The sequence below is a fragment of the Quercus suber genome, unplaced genomic scaffold (genome assembly GCF_002906115.3).
Source record: "Quercus suber isolate HL8 unplaced genomic scaffold, Cork oak 2.0 scaffold_343, whole genome shotgun sequence".
NCBI lineage: Eukaryota > Viridiplantae > Streptophyta > Magnoliopsida > Fagales > Fagaceae > Quercus > Quercus suber.
The window spans coordinates 526,275-547,284 of record NW_027069795.1 but is presented as its reverse complement, the minus strand read 5'-3'; the positions used below and the strand labels follow the sequence as shown (position 1 = coordinate 547,284).

Below are 21,010 nucleotides of genomic sequence, written 5' to 3'. Positions count from 1 at the left end.
TATGTTTCTGTATTACTGCATCAGCATCCTATTTGGTATTTTGTATCCAATAGATGATTGACAACTGGCGGGAGTTTGAAAAAATTTCAGGGCAAAATTGTCATTCAATTCACTCTGACAACGCAAATGACAATTTTGCCCTGAAATTTTTTCAAACTCCGCCAGTTGTCAATCATCTATTGGATACGAAATACCAAATAGGATGCTGATGTGGTAATACGGAAACACAGTATCCTTTCTCCAAATGGGGAGTCATTTGACAGATTATTGTTTACAAGGAAATTAGTTGGCAGAATGTAGCAGGTATAAATATAAGTTTTTTGGCGGAATAAGAAAAGTGGCAGCTCCAAAAACCTTTTTTAGGGACTCAATAGTGTATGTAGGGTCACGTTTTGCTGCCCAAGCCCAACAAATATGAGATATTGGCCCAACGAGCTCAGTACAATAAATTTATATAGAATGGGTCAAAGAGCTAGGCCCTTTATGAATTTAACAACGGTTAGTATGGGTTTAAAAAATGACCAAGTAAGAAACAAGGCTTGTAAAATTGAATGAATTCTTTGTTCGAGGAGGCCAGTTATGATATAAATCAATAAAACCGATTACAAATGTAGTTTTAATTGCTACAATAGTCTTTTCTCAATTTTTTTCGATCTCCCTCTCATACAGTGTCTCTCCAATTATATAGTTCCTTTTGGTCCCCTCTTGATCCTACACTTATTGATCATTTAAACCCTCACTTGAGTACATGTCTCATCAAACATCTTCTTTAGTTTTTTGTAAGTGGTGGTAGATAGGACAACACTGTTCAAGGGTCTTTTCCACATAAATGTGGTCAGAAAAGTAGATATGGTGCATTTAATGCAATGGTAGCAGCTTTTCCTTAAATATTTCTGAGTTCTTATCATTCTGATATGTATATGATGCACATCCTTATCGTGGGAGCCTTTTGGAGGGTCACCTAGATTGTTGAAATGCAGATTTAAACTGTATTCATCATGTCCGAGGAGGATCCACTCCTCGAACCATCCTTAACCCGTTTCTTTCTTACGAGACTTCAAACTTGGAACCCCTCACAACTATTTTCCCCTCCTCGGACATACCAACGTCCTTGGATAAGGGCCAAGGCCCAATATATAATTTTGGGCCTTTATCCCTACAGTGTAGAAGCTAGGAATTTATATAATATATTAATAGTTTAAAGATTGGTAAGACTACAACATTGAATGTATCAATAAATATAATTAAATAGCTAATCATATACTTTTGTCAAATTAATCAGAATTTAGTATATTTATATGTAATATCAATTAAATAAAAGTATATGATAAAGATGAATAGTAACACACCTAGGAGTAGGACTAGGAGTAAATACAAACCTAAGAATAAAAAATAGTAACTAATATAAGTTTTTACTTTTGAAATGTATGACTTTTTAAGCATATATGTGGTCATTCTTTTGGAATTTGAGCAAGCACTAAAAGTCTTCTTGGGTTTGGAAATTCGTAGAGTGCTTATCAAACTATTTGATTAGACATTAAAAAAAAAAAAAAAAAAAAGAAGAAGAGAATAAAGAGAATAAGGAAAAAATCACATACGTAGATACAAATTAGTTACTTGTACAAGTGGTGTAATTTTTTGCTTTTTTATTTTTGCTAAAAGTGGTGTAATTTTGGCTAATGAAGAAGAAAGTGTAAGGAAAAACAGTTTCATTCCGCCTTCAACGACAAATAAGCCAAAGTCCAGAGAGAAGGTTTATTTATTTATTTCTTTTAACGAATGAGTAATTTTAAGAGTAGTGCTACGAACACAACACTTTCATGATAAAATCTAACTGGCAAATTGTTGAAAGTATATAATAAAAAATATGTCAGTTGTGGATCTAGATGAAAACTAGTTACAACTTACTACTTAACTTTTATTGTAAAATTATTATGGAAATATTGTGAAAGTATCACTAAGATAATTATATTAAAGCTTATTTCAGCTAGGTTTAAACAAAATTTTGGGTCAAAGTGTTCAAATTTTTATTTTAGGGGGTCAAAGCAATTTTTTTAAATATTTTATATATAATTTTTTTTGGCCAGGTCAAGGGTTCATTTGAATCCCTGAGCTGGTTGTAGTGCCGCCCATGAAAATAATTCATAAAAATAATAATAATAGGAGTAACATTCATCATTTTGAAAATACAAATGAGTGTCAAGTTCTAACATTCGAAGTGTAATTAGCTTTAGGAATGTTGAATTGAACAAAGTTTCTTTTCAAGCTAGTTTGGAGAGAAACTCTGTAAACTTCCCATATATCTCTTTTTTGGGGTGTGAATTTTGAAAATCTAACTATTGTGAAAACTCGGATTTGTGCTAAAACACAAGAGCTTTTTTAGACTCCAAAAAAATAAATAAATAAATAATGCCTAGATTGCTTTTACTCTAACTTATTAAAGTGTGGAAATAAGAGTAAATGTGTGCAATGAACCGATGCTACTTTAGTACATAAACATGAACAATAAATAATAAAAGTAAAGCACAAGAGTAAGGGAAGAGAGATGCAAACACAAGATAACACCAAGATGTGTTATCATAAAGGAAACTAAAGAATTCAGCGAAAAACCTCTTTACAACCCTCAAAGTCGAAATTGATCTACTAGAGAATAAAGTTGGAGTACACGAAGAAAAAAAAACCCTCCAAGCCTAATCTGCCCAATGTACTTGAACCATCCAATTTCCTGCTACCAATGGACTTTTCAAAGTCATGTCTTTTCTAGCTTTTCGGATCCCGCAATACGCCTGATTGCATCGACCAAGCCTTACTGGCTTCTTTTGGCAAATTCCCAAAGCTTCCCAAGTTCTAAAACACTCTCTACACTTTGAAAAATGGTGGGTTGTGTTTGGGTACAAATATCCTCTCAAAGCATGACAATGGGAGAGGGAAAGAGAAGAGGCTAAATGTTTTCTCACTAAGGGTGAGTAACTCTCTCTCTTTAAAAGATGGGTGTGTTGTATTGTAGAAAACCTATCTAGGGTTTTTCTCTCTAAATAGTCTCTCATACTTTTGTGGGTAATAAAGGTATATATAGTATGGGTGAAGGGTAAGAAAATCACACTTAAAATCCTCCAGGTAGAATGTATTGCGAGTATCTCGCAAGTTAGCCCTTCTCGCGAGACACTCGCGAAACTGACAGCCTGGCACAACTCTTCAGCTTCCAGCATGTGCTTCTCACGTGGCTCTTTTGTGGGCAGGCTTATCGCTAGACACTCGCGAAATTCACTTGTTTATCCAATACATGCTCGATTCTTCACCAACTTAATATTAAACCTAATACAATAAAATCCCACAGAATACAAGGAACAAAATTAAAGCAATTACAACACTTTTTGTCATGGAATAAAGCTAACATAAAACATAGTTATAAATCACAACTTTACACATTGAATTTCACATTTCTTATATTCTTAACATGCATATCAAATTTTATTCAAATCGGATGTTATTTATTATTCGATCAATAGACTTATTTTTTATACACAATTTTATATCATAAAAACTTGAAATTTTAATATTTGTTTGATAACATAACAATTGATCTTTGATTTTCTTGAAATTTTGCAAGCATGAAGGATATAATAAGAACATACAATCCAACGATTAGATTTTCAAAATTCGCATTCAATGTAAAAATATATAAGGATTTTGAATGGCTTCTCTTTAAACAAATATGGAGAGAAACTTTATTTGTTGAATTGTAGAGTTTTAATTTGGTATTAAGAATTTCGAATTGTACCTCTATGCTATCCTGCATGTAATTGTTCGTGCTCTACCTGTGACATGCTGTTGAGCATAGCTGTATCATGCTACTAAGCAAAAATGTTAGATTTACCATTTTGTCATAATTTGCCAAACTGGTGAATTGTGAATGGTGGATTAGAAGTGGTGAGTTCATATGAGTCCTCCAATCAAAACTCAAAACTCGTCAAGTAGACAAGTTGAAACAAAATTGTGATTTTAGTTGTGGTCTTAGCATTATTTGCTTTTGAGACTAGTTGATTTGACAATCTGCAAGCTTTTTCTTTTCTTTTCTTTTTTTCTCTCTCTATTCTTTTTTTTTTTTAAAACTTGCCTGCCTTTGTTCCACTAATTAGTTTTATCCATGGACGGAGCTATCATTGGACTATGGGGGCAATGCTCCCCTCCCCCTATTTAAAAAAAAAATATATATATATATATTATTATATTATTATATATGTGTGTGTGTGTGTGTGTGTGTGTGTGTGTGTTACTAATTTTAGCAATGTTTTTCTATAAAATTACATTTTGTTTCTCTTAAAATATCATTGATTCTTTTTAAGTGTAATGCTATACTCACAAACTTTTTTAAAACATTTTTACAAATTGTTTTGGTAGCAAATTCTTATTGGTTCGCATAATGGGTCCACCACTCACATCATTTTTTTTTACTGACTAGTAACCCTTATCATAAACGTAATTTATTAAAAAAAAAAAAAAAAAAGCTTGTAACTCTAGCATTTTCCTCATTTTAGTGACCATAAAAAAATATAAATCTAAAATCTAAAACAAAATATACAAGCCCAAAAAAAATAGTTCAACAACAAAATTAATTATTAATAGTAAAACTTAAAAAAATTAAGCTCAAGTAACCTATTTTATCCAAAATAAACAACCCTGCTCTTTAAAAAATTCTAAACAAAAATAATTTTGTTCTTACCCACCAAAAAAAAAAAAAAAACTCAGTAGCTAAGTAGTAGCAAATTAAGAGATTGAAACTGCAGCAAACAGCCAACAGCCCAACAGTAAACCCCCCCGCCCCCCACAACAAGTCAAAATTCTAGCTTTGTCCCTGGTTTTATCAACTTGGAAATTACGGTTTTTCTAAAACCAAATTATAGTCTTTTTTCCAATCAAATGCATAACCAATTTTGAATCTTTGAGAATAATTATCATAATCTTAAAATAAAGTTGTGATGTGACAAATTTGATTTTGAATCAATTTCAACTTTTGGGTTTCTATTTTTAGCTATTCACCTCCTACAAATTTAATCATTTCAAAAGAACGAGTCTCTACAAAATTAGCAGAAAAAAAGCCCAAATTACAGTCTTTTCCAATCAGTGTATGGCCAATTTTGAATCTTAGAGAAAGTCTATTCGAATGTTAAAATTAGAGTTGTGATGTAACAAATTTGATTTTGAATCGAAATTTTTACTTTCTAGGTTCTGTTTTTCAGTTATTCACCTCCTAGAAATTCAATAGATTCAGAAGAACGAGTCTCTACAAAATGGTCATGTACATCTCACATTTTTGAGCAAATCTTTATTTGTTGTTTATCTCACACAAAAAATAAAAAATAAAAAATAAATTGCATTTTTAAGTGTTTCTTTTTGTGGTAAATTGTTTTGACCTCTTGAGTTTTTTTGTTAGTATTACATTCAACTATCCACTAGATTGAAATAAGACACTTATCTCTCCTAAATTGTAAATTATTTACAATAACCTCCCCTTGAATAATTGAAAAAAAAATTTAAGAAAATTTTGAATTTCCTATTTTACCCTCCACTTAAACTTTCTTCATATCCCATATAAAAAGATATTTGGGTTTTTTTTTTTAAGCTTTTTTTTTTTTGGGAATTTTAAAAACATTTTTTGAGCATTTCAAATGAAATTAGTGTAAATAGTTTGCATTTTATGAAAGGTAAGTGTCTTATAAACTTGAGGGAAGGTGAGTACAATAACAAAAAAAACCTCAGAGGAAGAGTGTATATATATATATATATATATAAGCTTTCGTTTATTTTAGGGATGCATTTAACATGAATATTGAATATCTTTTTTTTTCCTCCTTACTTTGATTTTTGTGTATGATATGTTTAAAACCAGATGTAAGTTTAGAGCATGGATTTCTGTTCCAAAAATTTAATAAACTATAGAAATAAGAGGAAGATTTAAGTGCAATACTTGGGTGCTGTTCTTTAGGTTTTCTTTTTAAGATTATGTCATATGGATTTTTTCTCATGAAATTGAAGTATATTTTTTAGTTAAATAGCCACATGGTTAAATCTTAAGAGTAGAACCTAAAAAACAGCACCTAAGGTACCATACCTAAGTTTTGTCCTAAAAATAATATATTTATTATTTTAATAAATTTCCTTTCTTCTTTCTTACTTTTGTTGGTCTATTTTGCATATTCAAATTCGATGTAAGATGCTTTAATAAGCTATGGCATTTTTTTATGTTTTAAATTTTTGTTGAAAATACTATATAATCTAATATGACAATAATTTTTTTTAAATCCATAAAAGAGTATCTTTCAAAGTAGGTAAGGGTAATGTATTGTTGACTTGAAATGTGAAAAATGTGCATTTAGTGTGAGTTTGAAAAGCGCGTTTTGCGCGTTTTTTAGTGGCTATGTTTTTTTAGTAGATTTTGTGCACTATTTAGGAATCCCCTAAATACTTTTTTTAGCAAAAACAATTTTAAAACTGGGTCCCATAGCACTATTCACACATTTAAAAGTTATTTTGTTACATTGTTTTTAGTTTTTAATTTTCAATTTTTAGCAATAAGTAGTATCCAAATAGACTCTTAAAATTTGAACAATGAAAAATATCCAGTCAACCATAATCACAGTATGAAAAGCCATACACACTAATAATTATAGTCATTCTTGTGCTAACCTAAAATTCTAACTTTTTTTTTTTTGATAAACCTTAAACTCACATGCCACAACCAAAACTGCATGCAGCAGTTAGTTGCATGAAGCAAGTTATAAGGCAGGAAACATACACACGCACCCAATGTAGGACAACGCCCAATGACTTTTTCGATAAACCTTAAACTCATACACCATAGTTTTTTCGAAAAAGTTGTGGTAACATATTATTGACTTTAGCATGGCTTGATACATGTTGCTCTCTTACCCAAAATCTATCAATATTTTTCTCCCTATAATTATTGATGTAATTTACTGTGATTGGTCAATAATAAAATAATAATATTTTTTTTTTCAAAATGGATAAATGGTGACTGAGGGAGTTCAAATCACATGCATGAAACATCACAAATTATGTCACTAAAATAGTGTCAATACAATTAATTTGTGTAGAAATGATATTATTTCAACAATAATTTATCACCTTAATAAGTTATTATTTATGAAAAATATTGTGAAACTTTTTTTGTCTCTAACTTAAAAAGATATAGCCTACATGTGCTATGTTATTTTCTCTTTTTAAGTGATAGAACAGTGACAATGACAATCAAATATTGTTTAGGAAGTTTTAGGTGTATTAAACTTGGTTCTAACAATGCACTTTTCAGGCTATTTATTTAATTTCCTTGGATACTTATATATTTTTCTTCAATTTATTGTAATTTTTTCTTAATTTATACTATTTAATGTGTTGATATTTAGGATAGGAAAGAGTGCAAAGTTACATGATATGTCAATTGAAAAGATAATTTAGTTTTTTGAGTGATTGATTGGAATGATAGTGTCTTAAAATGATCCTTGATTGGTGTATTGTTTTGTTGTTTATGGGTCAAATAGTTGTTATACATACACTAGTTTGTATCATGAGTGGTAAATGAATAGTATCAAAATAAAAATTCAAACATTAATGTGGTTAAAGTTGCAGTAAAACAAACATTATTGCATAACACTTGTATGCTTATATATATAATTCGGTTTCTTATATAAAACTAATAACTTATTGAGCTTTCAACTACTCAATTGATATATGTCCACACACACGCACACACAATAATTGTGATATGAGTTTCATAAAATTTCATTTTGGTTCTAGAAAAAATTCCCGCAAGAAAAGATTTTTGGTTTCGTACTAAACCCTGCATATATACTTTGTTTTGTTAATAATTCGTACTTTGTATTGAAAAGAGATTTTGTGTTTGTATACATGGCGGATCCACATGAAGCCCAAGGGCTTCAAATGAACCCCTGAACTGGTTCATAAAAAATATTATAATATATATATATATATATTTTTTTTTTTTTTAATTTGTTCTAAAATTTGGAAAAAAAAAATAGCACAACAACAAAAATATAAATTTGTTAATGTTAATCTTAAACACAATTCAATGTGTACGTGCTAAGATATAAGGGTTTTTATTAATGTGAGCAATGCTCATTCAAGATAAGTCACTTATTCAATTGATATATGTCCACTTACACATGCACGCAATATTTGCGATATTAGTTTCATAAAATTTCATTTTGGTTCTAGAAAAAAATTCTGCAAGAAAATATTTTTGGTTTTATCCTAAACCCTACATACTTTGTTTTGTTAATAGTTTGTACTTTGTATTGAAAATAGTTTTTGTGTGTGTATGTGTGTAAAGGAGCTTTGTTGATGAACATTGTTTACCAAAAATAGTTGAATCAAATGAAAATGTTAAACACAATTTCATGCGTACATGTTAAGACAAAGATTTTATTAATGTAAGCAATGCTCATTTAAGATACGTGTATAACTTGATTAGAATCCATTCTTAGGAAAAAAACCTTTACCTTCAAAGTTTCCAACCATGACACCTTTTATGGTTAACCCAATACTCATACTCAAGGGAATATGATGTCTTTTCATAATTTTGGCTGCACCTAAATTATATATTTAGGCCATCTACATAACATTAATGGGGATCAAGCTAATTTGCTATTTTTTTTAAGGGTATGTTTGGATAGAACTTATTTTGTTGAAATTGAAAACTGAAAACTGAAAATACTGTAGTAAAATAATTTTTAAATGTGTGAATAGTACCGTGTGACTCATTTTTAATGAAAAAGTGGTTGAAAAATGATATTTGTGGATCCGTGAACAGTGCACAGATGCACTGTTTATGGTTGAAAAGTCAACATTTGCGGCTGTTAAAAAAAAGGGACGCAGGAAACGCAAAATGCAGAAAATGTCCTATCCAAACCACACCTAAGGTGTTGGTGAATCTTATTGTGATTGAATTTAATTTTTAAGTCCATAAAAATTTACTAAGATAGAGGTAGTTTAATTTTGAACATGATGTTCATTTTAAGTATCCCAAATTATTTGTCTTAACAAATTTCACATATTTTTTGTCTCATTTTGAGATTAGGCAATTCATCTTTAACAAAAACTTTAGCTTGAATAGGAGGCTCATTTTAATTAGATCTCAAATTCAATTAGTTTAGAATTCGTGAGCAAAAGGGTTGTTTAAGAATTAAGGATTATAAACTTCATGAATTTAATTGGTATGGGGCAAACACTAGTGAATGTATTGGTCCATTTAAAAAAACATTAATTTGGTGGTTCTTTCAATATACTCAAATATTGCTAAACAATAATAATTGTCAAACACCTTATAACTCAACTAGTATTTTTTGTTGTTTTCAATGATCAAGTTAAGGATTCAAATCTCACTTTCTCAACTATTGGAGAGAAATAGTTGAGAAAACTATTGGATTTAAAATATTTTTTTTTTTTTTTTAAAAAAAAAAAAAAAAAAAAAAAAAAAAAAAAACCTGAACATTAACAAATCCTTCGAATGCTCAAGATCCACCTGTGTGGACAACAAATACATGAAGCATCCCACAAAAACTTCATGACTCAATTTCAAGTTGCTTAAAAAAAAATCCTTGAGAACTAAAAATTTAGCTATATAATCGAAACTTTAAGAGGAGTTTAGAAGCCCCTTTAACAAAATTTGGAGTTGAAATATATAAATATTTGTATATCTTAAGGAGAGTTGGAAACTCTTTCTAAATTGTTTTTTGGAATATTAAAATCTAAGACTCTTTACTATTTAACGTAAGTTATCACAGTGCTTCATCTACATCATATGAAATACCATAAGGGGAAAATAGCAATTATATGGACCCGATTTAAAAAATACTCTTCTCCATCATTCTTCAATCTAACCAATTAAAAAAAAATTTCCTTACAAACAATCATAGCAAATATTCAATTCAAGTATGTCGTTTAAACTAAAAAAGTAATCAATTTATGACACATTCCATTCTAATCCAGATGATTCAAAACTAAGGCCAACCCACGCATTCATGCCTTCATCCCTGACGAGTGACGACATTTCCATCACCTACCCATGGCTTTCAATTAAAGACTCATTTAAACACTCCAAAACCATTTAATTTCCTAAAAATTTTTATTGATTAAACAAATTTGAATTTAAAAAAAAAAAAAAAAAAAACAAACAAACAAACAAACCAAATACATAATCAAACATATTTTCCTTTCCCCCCTTAAATGGTTTATCAATCTTTTTGTTCATTTCTCTAACTTCGTTAATCCTGAGATACACTGCCTAATCTCGGACCAGGACCATTTTGGCAATAATCTCGAGGAGGCAAGGATGGCAAAGAGTTAACTTTGGATTTAGAACATGTCGCGTCACAGCATTGGCCATGGTATTGAATTCCAAAAATCCCATCATTTAGACACATTGAGATCCCAATGCAAAACCAATATCCCTTCGAGAGGGCTGTTATCCAAAGTTTAAAAGTTGATTTTGTAAAATAATGGGTCAAAATAGATAAAGTACATTTTGGTGTGAGAAAATAAAATAAAATTTGGGATGGCACAGCTAACGATGCTAGTGCTCTAAACGGTGCACCCATGCCCAAAGTTAATTTTGGAACTTGACCCTTGAATGGTATTACACCGAAGATATTGCACCAAGTCTCAATCCTAGACAATCCAAGTGTTGGGGCCGAACGATAGGTTATGTTGTCAGATATTTATGATTTTTTTTGTTTTGTTTAATTTACAAGCTAATTACAGAGTCACCTAATAGCTGTTAAAGCCCATTTTGAGAATGAATAGACATTTCTAGGTAATAGTTATTAGTAAATCAAAATATAGCAAATTTCAAGCTAATTAAACTTTTTAAAGTCATTTCTACGAACATAACAAAATCTCACAACATTTTCACAATCAACCCATGCAGGTCAAAATAAAATAAAATAATGTTATTAACTTATAACCGAACCCACCACAACACAAAACAAGGGTATTAATGTATTATGAAAATGATCTGAGATTTTGTTGCCCCTGTAGACTTTCTCCACTTCTTTATCACCCAGAGCACAAAAACTACATGAGCAGGATACGCAACAGCATAAAATATAAATAATGCCTTACGAAAAGCTAGAAGTCATAATTTTAGCCAAGTCTTATAAAATTTGTTTTCAAACAACTCAAAATAAATCTTTCGCAAGTCACATAGAAAAGTACAAATTAGTTTCAAAATTGGGTAGTAATTGTATCTAATTTCCAATGTCCCAAAGCTCATTTGGAAATCACAACCATTGCAGGAGCAAAAACACCTGATAAGAAAAGCAAGCTCACAGCCTTCTTCCTCTTCTACCACCCTTTCTACGAGTGCTATCGCTAGGAATTGGAGTGACATCCTCTGAGACAAGTTAAATTATAAATCAAATCACCGATAACACATAGTAGGAAAAAAAAAAAAAAAAAAAACAAAACAAAGTCAACCTTAAAATGCAATGCATAATAGACATGCACTCCTAATGTCATTTCTTCAAATGGCTCCAAAAATCATACGTAAATTATATCCTTTAACAAATGCGAATTTTCCAGCTGCTTCTAAGGCAGGAAAATTTATAAATAATAATAAATAAATAAATAAAACGTTCAGGGTTCAAATTCCTCACCCCTTTCTTGCTCTAATTAGTTGCTTTGTTTACCATCATCATAGTAGCAAAACAAATTTGGGGGCAATGACTTCTTCCTTTAACATATTTTTCTTATGTGCCAAACTTCAGCTATTAATCAAGGGTCCTCTACCCTTCTGAGCCATTGGCCTGTTTAATGGCAAGGCCTTTTAGCGTTTAAGTGGTTATTATTTTCAAATTCCAAAAAGTTTTTGGGCTCAACAAACTGCTCATGAGCTAGCCTATATTAAACCAAGCTTGAGTCTCAGATTTTAAAGCTTGAAACAAGCTTGATTAGACATCTTGTATAATTTTTAGCAACCTAGGCTTAAGCAACACGCAACTTGTGTCATTCGCAACCCTAGCACCAATAACCACATTGTAAAATAATTAGTACTAAAACCTACGCAATACCCATTTCCAAACAAACTTCTCAAATCAACCATCTAGGGTTTTTTTTGGTATAACTGTAAGGGCAGTATTTATATATACATAGTAAGTTCCTGGCCAATCTCTTGGGTGAAATATCTGGGGTGACTTGCATTCCGGAAAAAATAGTTTTCACTAATCTGTCTACATGATGTGTGGTAAAGAAACGGTTATCTACATAGGTAAACAATAAAATTGTGAAATTTTCCTTCTATGGAATTAGACCTTTACCTATACGTCCAATTTTCATTCCAGAACGAGCAAGTGCACGGAGAGCAGACTGTGCCCAGGACCAGGTGTTTTGGTCTTGTTCCCACCAGTAGCCCGGAGCTTGATATGCAAGGCAGTGATGCCAAGTTCCTGCATTATGAAAATTGAAACTTAGCAAAATAAATTCGTAAGAGAAAATATGACAATGCTATTTTCACATGATGAACAATTACTATAGACACCAAGTGCCAACAAAAAAAATTATGTTCTAATGGCCCATAGAGCAAATAAATATTTGAATTTTCAAATCAAACTGAAAAGGGAACATCTTAGCCAAAATAATAATAAATAAATGAGCCCTTTATAGAAACATTAAAAGTCCATTAAGCACTCATTTCCAAAACTAAAGCAAACTAATCAGCGTAGGTTTCAGATTAGAAAATCAGTTGAAGAGGACTCTATAGAAAGCAGATAAAGACCTTGCATCTCTGAGAAACATCCTGTGCTGCAAGCATGGCAGCATATGGTGAAGACTCATCTCTGTCAGCTTTCACCTTCATCCCACCTGTATTTGAAAAAAAAAAGATTATATAGCAAGCTACAAAGCAGTTTTTCAATCCACACAATGCAAACAATAAAATATTTCCAGTCATTCTTGGATTCTACTACAGGAATGAAGGTTGCCAGATTCTCTTAAACATACTGATGAGATATTGATATGGCAAGTCAGCAAAGTTTGGGTGTTAAAAAGAAAAACTTCACTAGTTTTGAAACTTTGTCTGGATGGATGCACTATGCATTAAAGTTCACATGCTAAAGTGTTAAACGAAAATTTTTAATACGATATGCAAATTAGAAGCCCATGAAGTAAAAGCATAATTATGCTGTCACACCTATCTGCCAATATGCAGACATAATTTTCCAGGATGAAGGATTAATTCATCTAACAGATCCCATCATAATTCAATGGATGTACCCTTTGGTCTATTCCTTTTTTTTTTTTTTTTTTTTTTGATAGGTAAGAAAACATATTATTAAAAATGTAGTAGCAGGAAAAATACACAAGGTTCACAATAGTGAACAAAGAAAGAGACCCTTTGGTCTATTCTATTTGAACACAATGAATGACTCCTGCATAAACCTATAAATAGAGGATGACATACATAATATATAGCACCACGAAGAAAAAATTTCCGTACCAGTAATGCGAACTAGCGTTTCTCTTCCTGACAGATCGGTCACATGCTGCAGATCAGAAATAGTTACACAATAGGCCAGAATCCAAGAAACATAACTTCAAGAGCAACAAACAGACATGTTATACTTACTATGAAGGTGTCATTAAATGATGCAAAAATGTGGGCGACGCCAAAAACTTGTTCTCCTTCTCTAACAGCGGGTCCAAGAGTCACATTTTCTTCTTTTGGTTCCCTAGTCCTCCTCTTCGACTAGAAACACAATATATGAAACCAAGTGAGTCAGAAACCCAGCAATCTTACAATTCTAACAATAGCTCTTACAAATGTAACCCAAATAAATGTCTCATAGCTATTCTGATACTCAAGCCTTGGGTCAAGGCATGGGGCTACAAAACCTCAAATAATATATTTTAGGCAAAATTATAAATAACACCCATTAAGTTGGTCAATTCCATTGGTCTGTAAGTTCGCATTTACTATCACAGTTATTTCTTCCATCCATAATTCCTGTTAACTATTAGAAACTAGTTTTTAATACTAAAAAACTATAAGAATGTCTCTTTTAAAAGATAGAAAAAAAAAAAAAAAAAAAAAAAAAAAAAAAAAAAAAAAAAAAACACCTGTTCAGTTTGGTCAATTGTCATTTTGATCCTGAAAGCATACATTTTCAACCATTGTTAACAGCAACTTTTTTTACTTAACGGAGGAAGGACTAACGGCGCCACACAACAAATATGAACTTACAGGACCAAATGACAATGGACCAATCTTAAAGGGTGTACATTTTGCCAATAATTTTAAAACAGAACCAATGAACAGAAATTACATTCGATATCTAAAATTGAGATGGGTTACCAGCTTGAGCCTATTCAAAACTTTAAGAAAACTGAGACAACACATCACTCATCAACAAGAGCAGCAAGAAACAATTCAATTGAACTAGTCAATTTTCTTGCCCACATGCTCTTTTTTTTTTTTTTTTTGCTTAAAACCACATGCTAATATTTACATAAAAGTGAAGCTGAGGAAATGTTTTATAACAAAGATATAAATGAAAAAAAAAAATCACAAAAATCACATCCATGTTACATTGAGATTTAAACCCTCTTAAACATTTTAAGTTATCCAGCACATATTCCACTAATAACTCAAAAACAAGCTAAATTCATTTAAATCATAATTAAATACTCAATAATTAAAATTTTGCATCCTCAATTTTTCAAAGGCCATAATTCTAAAACCATCAATTTTTGCAAATAGTCTTTTTGAAATTCGAAAAATCAATTTCTCAATCTATGCATAGAAACAACAAGATTCTAGATCTGAAATGAAACAGCATATAAACTACGAATCTAAGGCTTCAAATGCAATTGAAGGTGCAGATAGAGAAAGATGAATCGGATAACAAACAATAACGAAATCGAAGAACAGAAATTAGCTTCGAGATTAGCTTACCATGGCTTCGAAGTGATGGGATTGAGAGCTCTAGGGTTATTGAGGAGGCTCTGTTGGTTCTTTCAGCTGCGAAAACCCTAGTAAGGAGAAGAGTGAAACGTTTTTAGACAGCGTCGTTTTATATGACTACATGGATTAGGGTTTTGTTACGACGAAAGTCAGTCAGGAATTTGATTTACAGAAATGTCCTTCACTTTTCTTTAATTAATTATTATTGGGCATCTCAGTATTTAGATTTTTTTTTTTTCCTTTCTTTTTATTTTTTTTTAATTTTTTTTTTTTTGCTAAAAATTTCAATTCCTGTTCAGGCTCTTATATATTACTCCATTATTTTTTTTTTTTTAAAGTATCTAATATACAGCATACTTTAACAAATTTATTTATGTAAACTAATCGATAACCCGTATAAACTGTAAAGTATAGATAAGTTGAACATAGATACGTTGAACATAATATAATTTTTTCTCTTTTATTTCTTGTTTATATATGAAATTTAATTTTTAAAAAAAAATTAATTATTGTGATAATTATGAATAGACAATTAGTAGGATTGTGATTATATATGAAACTATATATTACAGCATTAAATATTTATTATAATTCTATTTGTATACTGAATGAATTATATATAGTAATAAGTTTAAAGAAATGATTTAGTAAAATTCAATGGATTCCAATTTTATCGTATGTCCCCGAAGGGAATTCAAATGGATTTTAAATGTAAAATAAAATCTAAATTCAATTTATATATATATATATTAAAATAATTACATGTAAATTTTTTTTTTTATATATAAATTACATAAAAACTCGTGAGGTCTTAAATGTTTATGTTATATAATATTATGAAATCAACCAAAATTTAAACGTCTTTAATTTTATATATACTAGCATGTAACCGGCATTAGGTGTGCCTACAATTCTATAATACACTAATATTTGTAGATGCTTTATCTAAAAAAATTGTAGATTATATGTTTAGCTATAGTTTTTAAATATTTTTAGGTTGTATTTTTTATATTAAAACTCTTTCTACTGTGGCTTATATTTAACTTAAACCATGATAATTTCATAAAATTTTTGTTGGAACCTATTTTAAATATTCTATTATACAATTTCAAGGAGGTGTTTTGATCTTAATTAACATGTATCTACTTACAATTTGGTTAATAACAAATATTTTTCATTTATTTTTTGGATACTTAAAAGAAACTAAACTTATTAGTTGCCCACATAGTGCTTATAACATATTACATGGTTCCTAAAATGCCACATATTATCCCAAGATCAATCTTAGAGTGGTTTAGATAATAGGTATTTATACACACAAAAAAGAAAAAAAAAAAAAAAAGAGAGTATTAGATTAGGTGTATGATTGATTTTTTTTATATTAATATTGGACTCATTGTTTTTCTTTTCAATGAATAATTAACTTGGCACAAAAATTAAAAATCTTAAATTGGACTTGTGGGGCAAAATTGGACCTCAATTAAAATCAATTTAGAATTTAATTGGATTTTATTTCAGCTTTGGTTTTATATATATATATATATATATATGTCATTAATAATCTTGTCATTCAAATAGTATCTTTTGGTGTTTCTAATGAGATATCCATGATGTAAATCCCCTTCTCTTATTGTAATTTGTAACTATTGAATTTTTTTTAAAAGTAAATTTTACACTCATTAAATTTTGGAAAATTGGAATAGTCCGCTTACAACACACCCAATTTTACAAGATATTTGGGTATCAACTTGTGATTGGATTTCAACACTTACATATGGAACCACCATAGCTACTTCTTCAAATATAAATTTTAGGTGCATAAATCACAAGATGACACTTAAATATGTTGTGAATTTGAGTGCATAGTTAGGTGTATCCCTAATTTTACTCTTTTGGAATGAGTTTAGATTAAGTTCCTACGTTGTTTTTTTTTTTTTTTTTTTTTTTTTTTTTTTTAAATTTTCACGTGAGTTAAATTTACAAGAAAATTTTCCAACAAATAAGGACACAATTTGTTACTTTTGTTACTCACCTTTTTTTTGTCACACTTTTGTTACCACCATACATCTTATAAATATGAACTAGTTGATAACCCATGTAATTTTTTTTTTTTTTTTGGGGGCAAATAACATGTAATTAGAACGAAACCAGGAATTTGTTTTGGGTTGAGATGTAAAAATCTTTGACCTTTAAGAATTTTTTTTTGAAGCTATCGACCTTTAAGAATTAAAAATATATAAAGATCTACTAAATTAATATGTGAAAATTATACTGAGGTTCTATTCAATGTTAACAAAAATGTTTTGAAATAAAAACTTAAAATCATAATAATCATCTACCAAAATGAAAATTTCATATATATTATTATAAAAGCAACAACGTATGCTTTGCCATGTGTTGTACTAACTTTTCCTACAGATTTACGTCATCAATATTTAAGATGATATCAATTTCTCCAACTGCTAAGTACACCAGAGAGCTAGTTCAGGATAAGGAGGCTCGCCAACGTTGGCCTAAGCAATACCAGGAGAAGTTGAAGAAGCTTGTAGCTTGGCCAAAAAAGTTATAATGACAAGAATGTTTCTGATTAGATTTTTCAAGTTCCACACTGTTACACTTAGGCGATGATCGATGAGCAGTACTTTTAGGATTTTCATGACAATGCTAATGCTAAAACTAATGAAGGGAAGCCCCAACATATTTGCAAGATTGTGGAAATGTTTGAGGCTATTGATGACAATCATAATCTTATTGAAAGCAAACATGTATTCTTTTAAGAAACCAGACAAGATAACTTATTATATTGTTTGGTTGAGAAATTAATCATTGCTAATATTTCTTTGAATGTTGATTTGGAGGCAAAGAGAAAATCGATTCTAAAATGCGACTGCAATTTTCAGTAGTGAAGTTGAACTTGATAAAGTTTTGGAGCATTATAAACCAAAGGTGACATTGCTGGACCTTTACTTCGGCTGTAACATACACATTTTTGGTCTTATGACAACAATCTACAGTGGTTGTTTTCATCATTTATTTTCTTGAATTAATTTGAAAGTGAATAAATATTAGTTTCTTCCAATATCCTAATGTTGGTCATTAATCACTTCTTTGCAAAACCATCAATTTGATATTTTTGTTTTTTAACAACTTTAACCTCAATTGAATTGGTTCATTTGTACTAATATTGTGATGATAATGCCAAAATCATGAAATATTAACCATGTCATTAGTATGTTAAATTTCTTTCATGCAAAATATGGTCACATTGCTACAAAAAAATTTCATATGTATATGGTATTGGTTAAGAATTCATTTTAAGAAAATTTAAATATCACTTTTATAGGAAATGAAAAAAGCTGTCAAAATATTAATTACTTTTTTTTCTTTTCCCATAAAAACTTTCTTTAATTGGATTGTTAACCAGGTCATGTTAACGAGTGCCGTAAGGCATTGGTTAACAATCTAATTAAAGAAAGTTTTTATGAGAAAAGAAAAAAAAAAGTAATTAATGTTTTGACAATTTTTTTCATTTTCTATAAAAGTGATATCTAAACTTTCTTAAAATGGATTTAAATTATGAATAGTGTCATTTTTGTCAAATACCTCCATTCAGCTTCAAATTAATTTGTTTCAAACCTCACTCAAATTCGCGGTCCGCAATAATGGGGCCTAGTGACTTTGAGCTGAATTGTCCAGTTTAAATTTTGTTACAAGATGGGCAATTGACTTGAATGAGTATGCTTGTGAAAGTCTCATGTTAAACCATCTAGAGATAGAGGTTAACAATAAATATACTAAGGACTTTTTTCTGTTGCTTAAGAAGTACAAAAAAAAAAATTATGTTTTTATCTTTCCCAAGATAAAAGTAATAATGTTCCAAAGAGTATATGAATCTCTTTGGAAAAGAAAATGTTGCTAATGATGGTACTAATGATGATAGTGACAGTGATGAGGCTGATGGGGAAGATAAGGAGGTGTTTGAAGTGGAGAGGATACTGGCAATATGTTATAGTGAATCATATTTTAAGGTTTGTCGGAAAGGTAATAAAGCTGTAAGCTGATGAAGACTATAAAAAAAATTTGTCACTAAAGGTTACAAGTCAAAGATCTTCCCTTTACCAAGTGATGTTGATGTGATATGCGGTGAACCCCGTCAAGGCATAAGTGGTTTTTAATCGATTTAGGAATAAAGACAATCCATTGGAAGACAAGAAAAATAAACAACTCATTGTTTACATTGATTTACTTCAATATCTGAAGCCAAGATTATATTTTAATAAAAACAGTGGTCAACATTATTTAAGTTTGCAAATGGTTTTCTTGAACATTACGCATTGGGTTGTCTCGTTGGCATGAACTATCAAGCCTAGATGGGGATGATGGTGGCAGGTGCATATGGGCTTCCTCAATTACACATGCATGTTTTCTTATGGGGGCATAGTCGACTGAGAATTTGCCTCAATTCCTAGTTCACACTCGTGATATTGTTGCAAAGGAGGTTATTTCGATGGAGTTATGAAGGCCACAATCTTAAATTGGAAGAAAAGCTTTTGCTTAAATATGCAATTTTCGACCTTCCTGATGTTGAGAATGATGAACACTGGGATGAAATACCTTATAATGAAACTCCCCAGGCAGAGTTCCAAATGCTTATTAGATATGGCAAAGACAAATTGTTAGGTCCTCCAAAGAAAAAACAATTAGAAAGTGTCCTCTATGATCATCGTCCACTTGAATTGAACAATGATGACTCCGAGCATGTTTGTGAGATCCCAAAAAACAGGAGCAAACTTTAGAGATCTGCCTAGTGTTTGTGGCCATCCTTATAATAAATTTGGATCAATATTTGCCTAGTGTTTGTGTCCATCCTGATAATAAAGTTGAATGGGATCCAAATGTATCAAGGGTTTACTTACCTTTGCATTTTTACCATTTTGTTATGATAGTATTTGTTGGGGAGATAACACCTTGGTGAGCCACCAACTGAGTAGTTAATATAACATATAGAGATATGATTTGACTCAAAAGACTTAAACTTATGAGTTTGGGATCAACTATATTACATTAACCACCCACTCTTGTCATTTTTTATTTGGAGTGAGACTTCACTCACATATGTATTCTCAACAATTCCCCCTCACGCTCATTTATCGAAACCTACCCACACATTCTTGTCCATTGGAATCGCACGCTTCATTGTGATCTAGCACCATTAGCAATACTCCACGCCGTGAAAGGGACCCTAAACACACCTTCACCACACACCATCCTTTGTTGGACCTATTAAGCCCTTTAGGCTTGTTTTGTCGCTACTAGGGTAGAGACCCCAAAAACCTTGCCATCTTTGCCGCACAACACCATGAGCTTTTATACTAATTGTTGAGGAGATAACGCCTTGGAGAGCTACCAATTTAGTAGTTATTATAATATATAGAGACACTACTTAACTCAAAATACTTAACTCTATGAGTTTGGACCCAACTATGTTATATTAACTATTCATCATTGTCATTCTTATTCAAGGTAAGACTTTACTCACACGTGTATTCTCAACATTTTCTCAACACCTTTGCAAGTTTATAGTAGGACGAGGCTCTGCCAACAGTTGTTACACGAGCATAGCCTCACAACCAGATGACCTTACATCCTATACAAAGAGTACTAACAATACATGAGAATCCCAAACTTGGGTTTACAGATTATTACAAGCTCGATGGTCCTGTAAAAGAGAGACACATTCAGGTTGGGAATGTCATTGCAGTTCCTGTAGCTCGAGCATTGGGCTATGCATTAAGTTCAACATGTCAAGGTTGTAGTGGTATTAATGAACCCTTGTTTAGACTGCCTCCAAAATTTTCTACCATTTCAAGAGTGTGTTCTTCTGCAGCAGCTGAGGATGATGCTTGATTCTTTCTAATGTAGTCATGAAATCCATCACCATCACACCTATGTTGAAAAGAACTAGGTACCCAAGCTCTCAGTAGATGTCCCCACATGACACAAATGGATTTACATTTA

The 21,010-nt window shown here is 30.8% G+C and overlaps 1 protein-coding gene and 2 pseudogenes across 1 annotated transcript; 2 read left to right on the top strand and 1 right to left on the bottom strand.

Annotated features, from left to right (window-relative positions):
• Positions 1–11,164: 11,164 nt before the first annotated feature.
• Positions 11,165–15,118, bottom strand: LOC112027012 (small ribosomal subunit protein uS11x). The gene is given in 7 exon segments (XM_065759835.1): positions 11,165–11,428; positions 12,351–12,404; positions 12,407–12,479; positions 12,809–12,894; positions 13,529–13,574; positions 13,658–13,777; positions 14,984–15,118. Coding segments are annotated over 7 exon segments (450 nt in total). The 5' UTR covers positions 14,987–15,118; the 3' UTR covers positions 11,165–11,360.
• Positions 15,119–17,432: 2,314 nt separating this feature from the next.
• LOC136061706 (DNA (cytosine-5)-methyltransferase CMT3-like) lies at positions 17,433–18,034 on the top strand (annotated as a pseudogene).
• An 845-nt stretch (positions 18,035–18,879) lies between these two features.
• On the top strand, positions 18,880–19,967 carry LOC111994805 (DNA (cytosine-5)-methyltransferase CMT3-like; annotated as a pseudogene).
• Positions 19,968–21,010: the final 1,043 nt, after the last annotated feature.